At 38.1% G+C, this 9,406-nt stretch overlaps 1 protein-coding gene across 1 annotated transcript; it reads right to left on the bottom strand.

Moving 5' to 3' along the window:
* Positions 1-6,997: 6,997 nt before the first annotated feature.
* On the bottom strand, positions 6,998-8,509 carry LOC145989000 (uncharacterized). Its single transcript, XM_083124300.1, has one exon. It carries the CDS (start codon positions 8,507-8,509, stop codon positions 6,998-7,000), a length of 1,512 nt encoding a protein of 503 aa, XP_082980426.1.
* Positions 8,510-9,406: the final 897 nt, after the last annotated feature.

The raw sequence follows: 9,406 nt of genomic DNA, 5'->3' as shown, positions 1-9,406 counted from the left end.
AAAAGTCCTATTTATCGGCGAAAAGAAGTTCTATAAGGTACCTTACGCAAATATCCCAGTCTTCCATAGACAAGGCATTCCACAGACTACTGCTGATACAAGGCTCCAAGGGATGTCGTGATTGAGACCAGCACCAACATGATGAGATGTTGAAAGCATTCAGGGAAATTATCACTAACAGCCTTAAACCTGGCCCACCTAACCTAACCATGAAAGCATTTATAGGTGTTATTTGAATACTAAGAGCCCTAAACCTGACTTGCCTAACCTAACTATAAACCCCTTTGCACCACACATGTGACCTAGGTGGCAGCAGCAATTCATCGCAATCCAAAAGAACAAATAGGCTATGTCCTATTTTTCAACAGCATCCTGCAAAACATCCAAACAAATTGTTTACCTCTTTGAAACTGTTAGTGCCTTTCAAATTAATAGTATTGTTAGTTTGCATAGAAATACTTGTAGATCTCAACAGTTTCACGCTTGCTTCAATCGTGACCTTAGTCTTGCTGTAAAGCCTATATGTATTTATTCCTTAGAAGTAGATATTGCATGCAGTCTGTTTATAATATGATATGAAAGGTATCGAGTGATGACTAAAAGTAAATGCAGGATCATTGAAAATAGACCAATTCTGGAGATTTGTATGTTTGATGCATTGATGAGACGATTACTACAGGTGTGGCAAGAGACAAATATATTCTCAGTATTGATTAATATGTTAATATTATTTGCCCCATAGAAGAGTGGTTAGCACATCACACTATGATGCCAGGGGTCCCGGTTTCGAACCCAAGCCTTGGCATGGTTGTTTGTGAGTGTCCATTCATCAATTTCATCATTCATCCCCATCTTCGCAAATTAGCCAAAAGTGGCACAAAAGCGAAGTAAAATAAACCAAATAAATAAATCATTTCCCAATGCATGGACGTTTTATGGTAAGAACGTAAGGAAACACACACAAAAAAGCAATAAGAACAAGACAGATAGGAAGGTTAATCTATAAAATTAAAAAGATAAGCAAAAATAGGATAAAAAAGAGAGAAATGAAAAAGGAAATATATATATGAGAAGGGAAAACCTCTGTGACGGAATGGTGGAATGTCAGGGGTTCTCTGGTTGAATTCCAGCCTGGGCATGGATGTTCTTTGTGAGCGTCCATTCATGAATTTAATCATATCATCACTCATCCTCATTGTCGCAATTAGCGAAAAGTGATAAAAAAAAAGTTAAACAACAATCAAATCAAGATAAGAACAACAGATTAAATTGTGAAATATGTCAGGACACATGTAAGCATCATGACTTTGCCTTTGCTAAAGAGATGGGGGGTGCACTCAGTGGCAGTGATTAGGGGGCAGTTTGCACCCCTTTTCCCCCTGCACTATGGTAGCCTTATCTACCAAGAGAAAGTATACAGTCCCTGCCCCCAGTTTTAGAATCCAATCATCGGCACTGGGTGCCCTTTAAGTGCTCCTTTAGTTATAGCAGGAACCTTTGCAGCGAATGTAGAATATAGAGAATGTCTCTAATTTCGTTAATATTTGGTATACTAACTAAATTTGGCCTTCTAATCACGAATCTGTTGTTAAAATACCGCGGACACGTCTGGAAATCGTGAAAAAAGCTGATGTAACTTGAATTTTTTTTTTTAAAAAAAGAAGCTTTTTTGCATTGTTTTACGAACAAAATTTTAACTATGCTTGCCTAACCTAACCTTGCCGGAAATGGTTCGTGGGGCTATCCATGAATGTTTTTTGGGGCTATCTGTTAATGGTTTGTGGGGCTACCAGTGAATTTTTACACGCGTCCGCGGCATTTTAACACCAAATTCGTGATTAGAAGGCCAAATTTAGTTAGTATACCAAATATTAACGTAATTAGAGACATTCTCTATATTCTTCATTCATACCCAACCTTCCCCCCCCCCTCCCCATAGGCATCCATGGATGTCCTGCTTTTCAACTCAGAAAATCTCATCACCCTAAAATAAACTAATGGTTGCTTGCAAGAGAAGAATCACATAAGAGTATACGGAAGTGAAAAACACATTCTCGAGCAAACATGCAGTAAAAATCTAAAACTCCTAAGTATGTGTTAACAGATGTAAAACCAAAAAGAAATGCCTGTATACCATGATGAAATCGGAATTAAGCAATCGGAACTTGAGCCTAAAAGGTTTCACAAAGCATATGTTGGAGGATAACTGTAGTTTTGGTAATTATGCGATATAGCCCGAACACCTCTCACTCGTTTATTTCGTTCATTTTAGTAGTTTTTACTTAAAATAAAATAATTTCAATTATAGTTAGTATGAGCTAAATATATATATACAGTGAGTCACATAATTATTCGGACACACACTAAATTTTTAACGTTTAGAGCGGGAAGGGAGTCAAATCTGTGTACAGCGTTGAAGTTGATTTTCGTTTAAAAAATGTCATGTTTAGCACAAAATTGGACGATAAAATGTTAAAAAACGAACATCAGCAACAATATAACGAAGGATGAATTCCTACCGTTGCAAAAATAGTGCCACAAAATTATTCGGACACATAGTAAATGTTAACGTAAGTTTGCGATACAGTGACAATTTCGATTTACGGATTGATTGATACTCTGTTCATATATATTAAATCTGGTTTCCTGTAGGTTTCTATAGCAATTACGATCACGTTTTGTTTAACAAAGTTGTGATATAAGAACATTTTCTATGTAGAAATGGGACGAAGAGGAAAGGAAAGTTCATTTGAACAACGTCAGTTCGTGATATGGCACCACGCTAAGGGTAAAACTTACCGTGCAATTGCCTCAATGTTGAAAATGAAAAAAATACAGTTGCAGATATTATTAAGCGATTTAAAGATGAAGACAGGATCGAGTCCCACGGTCATACAGGGAGACCAAGAATTTTTTCGCCCAGAGAAGAGACAGTAATCGTGAGGAAAATTTAAAAAAAAAAGCAAAGGTGAGTGCTCCGATGGTGTGTGCTGAGGTAGCTGAGGAGTCGAAAGCATAGTCGTCATCCTGAAACTATACGAAGAGTGCTCAGAAGGGCAAACTATCATGGCCGTGTAGCCAGGAGAAAGACATTTGTAAGTAAGCCAAACAGGGCAAAAAGACTGGTGTTCGCAAAGGAACACTTAGGAAAGGATCAGACATGGCGGAATCGGGTAATTTTCACTGACGAGAGTAAATTCAATATTTGTGAGTCAGATGGGAGGGTAACAGTGTGGCGTAAACCAAATGAAGAGCTCCGAGGGAAAAATTTGCAAGCAACAGTGAAGCACGGGGGTGGTCACGTAATGGTTTGGGGCTGCATGTCGGCCCAAGGCGTTGTTAAATTGGCTTTCATCGAACAGACAATGGACAGGTACCATTACCTTGACATTCTGAAGTCAAATCTAAAGACTAGTGCTGAAATGATGGGCATTCTTTGTAACTTTATGTTTTATCAAGATAATGATCCGAAGCACACTTCCCGCATAGTACAAGAATGGTTATTGTACAACTGCCCAAAAGTGCTCCATCCTCCACCGCAGTCTCCAGACTTGAACGTCATTGAGCACCTCTGGTGTAAGTTGGAAAAAGAAGTGAGGAAAACACCTATAACCTCGAAGGCAGGCCTCAAGGAGAGACTTCATCATGAATGGGCCAACATATCGTCAGTGTACACCAGAAAATTGGTAGAAAGTATGCCAAATCGTTTATCCGAGGTGTTAAAAATGAATGGGATGCCTACCAGATACTGACATTTCTGTTCGTTGCTTTTCAAGCGTGTTTTCCTGTTTCTCCTTCCGTGTGTCCGAATAATTTTGTTTAACCCACAAAAAATGTTTGTTTTGTTTAATGAAAATATTTTACTAATATATTATATTAAATATAATTGAAGATAATTAACAGTGTGCTCATATTGTGTTTTGTTTGTTAAATAAATATTAAACATTTATCATCGTATTATATCACGACTACGTCAGTAAATATTCAGAAATCTTATCTGTCCGAATAATTATGTGACTCACCGTATATATAAAGAAACCAAATTCAATGGAAGAGAGGAACATACTAGAAACACATCCTACTATAATTATTAAATTGCTAAAGGTGTCCTATACGAACGTCTGTGCTTTTAATTCTTGATCCTTTTTCCTTGGTTGGCACTTCTCTTACTTATTAGTGCAAAATAATGTATCTCTTCCTGCAAACTCATTTATAGATTCTACGCATTTTAATTCCCCACGTCCGGACGTTTTGTGCTAGAGGTAAGTTACCCACTAATCTGTGTCCCAGAGCGAAAGACAAAACAAATGGTTCATATGTTATTCTACCTATGATATATTACGTAGAACTGTTTTGCTAGCAGATGGTTATGTTCAGCTTTGCCCCACTATGAAATTTGCCTCCCAAAAACACATTTTCTCTCCTTTGTTATATGCCGTGGAATAGTGGACATTTTCACTGTAACCTAAAACATGATTTTAGCCGAAGGGCGCCTCCAGAAACCTTCAACGTTGGAGCAAACCGAGGTAGAAAGATCACTGGATGAACTTGCTATATACCTGGGTGTCGCGAGGTAGCAGTTGCTACTTAATCCCGCAAGGATTCCACACGCTAGAAATAAAAAGTAAGATTATTTCCGTAACAGCTCTGGCCGTTCTGAGCTTGCACCTTGGGAGCGAGTCATAACTCCCGACACCTCCTATCAAGAAGTGATCCGCTGATGTCAGCTCTACTCTGCGCCTATAGCTAACTCCATTGCTCACGCTGTACACTGCTCTTAGGCTCGCTGGCTAAACTGGCGCAGTCAGCTGGAGATGTTCCGAATGCACGCGGACTCTACCTGCGGGTGCCTGCGGTCAACGGATCTCCTCCTCCTTTATCACACACGAGACCAATTTCTGACGTCAGACGAGGAATACCTACGTTTTTCGGTTAGGTCTGTTCCCTTAGCATCCATAGAATAAGATTGGATGCCTAAAACTTCAAAGCGGGATTTTAATATATTTGATTCCAGCGCTATCATCGGGAAATGGCTGAACTACAGATTATTTACGTCCCATAGAATAACATTGATTAACTCCATGTTCAAAGCGTAATTTTAATATAGTTGATTCCAGCGCCATCGTCGGGAAATGGCTGAACTACAGGTTATTTACGTTCCATAGAATCAGATTTGAAATTTCCATGTTAAGGCCGTACTGAAGCTAATTTTGCGGTAATTTTTCGATAACACATGGCAGCACCATTAGAGCTTTCACTTGGCAAGTGAGATTTGTCACCAGCTCCAGTACACACCCCTCGAAGGCAATTGTCACATAGCACCCAAGCTCGCAACCAACTTACAAGGTCTGATCATGGTAACTAGAGAATAAATCCAATTATTTATTTCGCATAAAAATACGTATTTCCCCATTTTATGAGTAAATACGTATTTCTTTATTTCTTAATATTTGCTCAGCTAAATCCAATTAAGTATGAATGAATGAATGAATGAATGAATATTATTTGCTTACAAGTGAATACAAAAGATTTTGTCAAGAAAACATTCTTCACTTTTCTCACTATTTGCCAGAGAAGAAATCGAATCCAATTATTTCAATTATTTCGTAGGATGTGAGGAATCTGTAATCAGGATGTTCGTGTCCAATCGATGAAGCGTGGCGGGGAAGGGGAGAGTCACAAATGTTTTGTTTTAATTCTTCAGCAACATTGATGTTAAAGTATGGTAAGGAAGCGCAAGTTGTAATAACGGACTGAAATAAAAATAATATTGTGTGCGGTTAGCCTAAGTAAAAACACTTCCAGATAAAGGAAGAAAGCCTCTTTATTTTTCACATACTTCTAATACCACCATTTTATAATATAATAATTCCAATATCAAAATTGAACATTTAATATCACACTTCGTAACTTACAACGTACCCAGCTCGATTAGTACACATAACACTAAGGCGTAATCACATTGTATGCATTCTATCACAAGCACAATGTTTACAAACAGTAACAGCGAGCTGTATTTAAATGTGGCAACGTTGCAGTTTCGAAATGCTTTTGAGGTAAATCTTTTCAAAAAGGGAGAAAGAAAGAGTTTTGGAATTAGCTCCAGTAGACATGAAAGAGTAAAAGCAATAGGGCCGTCTCTTTGACGGAGATTGTTGAGTCGACCACGCCGACTCCAGGGGTCCCCGGTTCGAATCCCGGTTTGGGCATGGGTGTTTCTTGTGAGTGTCCCTTAAAAAAAAATTATATGATCATCACTCGTCTTCATCGTCTCGATTATCCAAAAGAGGCAGAAAAGCGATGCTAAATAACAAAAATAAATCTAAAAGCAATAAAACTGACAGCTAATATATTTTGAGTCCAATTTCTTTAACAGGTTATTACAATAGTGTAATAAATAGTACGAAATTTCTGAATTGTAAACTCAGGGGATGTAGAAACATGGAGAAAATAGCTGAAACTTTAAAAATGCATATAAATTGAATATAACTTCAAAATAGTTAATTGCAAGTGGTAACAATACAAAAGCAATAATATATTATCTATAGAATCTAGTTTCAAAGAAATACATCAAGACTAATAATGATAAATGAAAATAATTTGCTATTTGAAACTATTTAAAACTTAATTTTGCCCGTGTAGCACAAAACTACTCGCAAAGGCGAGTACAAATTTTCGCCAATCGTTAACTGTTTGATTTGGGCCTATATATGACGTGTATATATATATATATATATATATATATATATATATATATATATATATATATATATTGGTGTCAGTGGCGGCGATTAGGGGGGCAAGGGGACAGTTGCCTCCCACTTTTCGCCACTTTTGCCTCCGCACTATGCTAAACCTTATCTACACAGGAAAATATACTGTGTTTGCTCCCCCCCCCCCAGTTTTGGCACCTTGCCCCCCTGTTTTTTTTTGAACCCACTGATTGGTGTTTACAAAGAAATCTCGATTTCGTACTCTGAAAATATATCAGTCTTTATCAAGAGCGACTTTTTTTTCTTGAGGAAACATATAAGACAATCTCGACAACAAATGTTAAGAAAGACAATATAATACCACTTAGGAGTAATGCGAAAGCTCCAGCCAAGTCATCTGTGCTTATCACAACAAGTTCCTCATCTATGCTTTCGTGATCTGTGCGTGTCCATGAAGTTCCACGTGCAAGATCTACAGCGTCTCTCTGCCACTTAATCAGAAGACCAGAATGATCGCAAATGTCTGTAATGCGACTGAAATCTTCAGTAAAAGGGGAGCGAGGTCGAATGTAAAACACACCAGCAAAAGAAGCAATCGTATCAGGGAGTGTGCGTAACAAAGGTTCGCTGCTTGAGGTAAAGGAGGAGTTAAAAATTACATAATTACTTAAAGAAGAAACCGCCCCAAAAAATGCAAAGTTTTCGCCCAGAGCTTTCTCATAACCGTCGCTCTGCGTGCCAACTTCTGCCCAATTGTCGTGTATGTGCTTCATGATGGTGTCGTTGGAGTAGCTGAAGAAATGGCGATGTCCAACATATCCGCCGAAAGAGTATCTTGCTTCTATTAAATCCTTCACTTTAGACGCATCAGGATATCTTTTGGGTTTCGTGACAAACCCCAAAAGAGCCGCTTGGTAGCTGTTGTTTATCACAAGAGAAGCAAGGAGCCAAATTGTGAAAATTATCCTGAAGGACAATGTCTCGGGAATGGAAATCACAGATACGCCTAACAGAATGGACAGGTTGTGTGTGAAGGGGTATGTGGAACCTTGCTCTGTTCTTCTGAAGATCTTCATACCTTTTACAGCCAATGATACTGAAATGTAAGATATAGCTATGGAGAACCACAGGAGGGATTTGAAGGGGAAATACAAACTCATCCACTGAGGGTAGAAACCTGGGAAAGCAATCACCCACATGGCACGTATGAACTCTCTGGTCAATACTACATTGAAATCACAGTACATCTGCAGATACAACGAAGCAGAGTAGAACATTCCCTCGAATTTTGCAGATATGATATCTCCAAAAGCTCCATAATAAGTTCCGTTGGAATAATGATCACCCATGTCAGAGGTTTCTAATAGAGCAGTGATGTCGGGAGTAAAATTCATCTTCTCGCTGTAAGTATTCACTAGATTGCCATAGCAACCACGGAGGCTTAACCTATTGTTGGGCCCCTGCTCAACAATCACTGCAAGTGGCCAGTCCATTGTGACAATAGACAGAGGACACCCGCGTAGATTGTTGAACTTGGATGGATACAGGTCTGTTCCTCTTAGGAAGTGGCCATCCTCCCATACATCTACTATCTCTACTTCAGCAGAAGAGTTGCAGCTGGACTCTGAGAATGGAGAATAAGAAAACACAACGACAGTTCTGTTCAAGTCTTCTGATTCATACCCATGGCCAGAAGATGCCACTATGACATTAAACAGATCCTTCTGTCTGAATATCTCAAATATACGGCGTATGGTTGTTGATGACGTTTTGTTACTTGTAATAACCACAAACATTTTGCTGGTGGGGTGACAAACTTTCATTTCCCTAATAATTGACTCAAAATCTTGAGAATCATTTATAATAAACACACAGTCTAACACTTCTTCCTTGTTTAAGAATGACGTAACATTGTTCGACAACTGTGCAATATTCAATCTAATGCCAATTAAATTTTTAAAACTGTCAGTTGCTGTTTCATCCACTAAAATGATTATTCTGCCGTTGTGGAAGAATTTGCCAAGTATTTCATTCGTACATGCTGCTAGATGATCCTCCATTGTTTCGGCGAGTGAAAAAGTATATCCACAGCTGAATAGATGCCCAAGAACTACGATTATGACACCTGTAGCCTGTTGGAAGAAACAAAATATAATAGTTAATTTGTGCATGGTTTACTTTGCAAATTTGAGGAGTGGGGCAGAAAAATGTGATGATTTATAAAATGATATAACACAGTAAAGAAAAAAGTTCGTCTTTATTTTCATGTGCTAGCCTTATAGCAATATGTATGCCATTATTATTATTGGGAAAAAATATGATTTACACCAATATTAATTGTGGAAAATAACATCTTGCATCATCCTTTGTAGCTGAATGGTCGGCATAGACAGATATTCTAGGTAACATGTGGGTGCTTGTTTTAGTTCCCTTTCTCTCTCTATCTCTCTATCTATCTATCTATCTATCTATCTATCTATCTATCTATCTATCTATCTATCTATCTATCTATCTCTCTCTCTCTCTCACACACATGGATATAAATAGAGAAAAAAACAAAGTTTGAAAGTAATGGAAGAGAGAAATTGCTGGACTAATCTCTTCGAACCTCATTTTCTCGAAAACCACTCAACCCATTTTAACAGTTTTTGGTGTAAATTAAAGCCAGAAGAGCAAAGATCTTTATAAATATA

This window comes from Lepisma saccharinum, chromosome 6, assembly GCF_977018435.1.
Source record: "Lepisma saccharinum chromosome 6, izLepSacc3.1, whole genome shotgun sequence".
NCBI lineage: Eukaryota > Metazoa > Arthropoda > Insecta > Zygentoma > Lepismatidae > Lepisma > Lepisma saccharinum.
The sequence above is the reverse complement of the archived record's forward strand: the minus strand, read 5'-3'. Positions and strand labels throughout refer to the sequence as shown.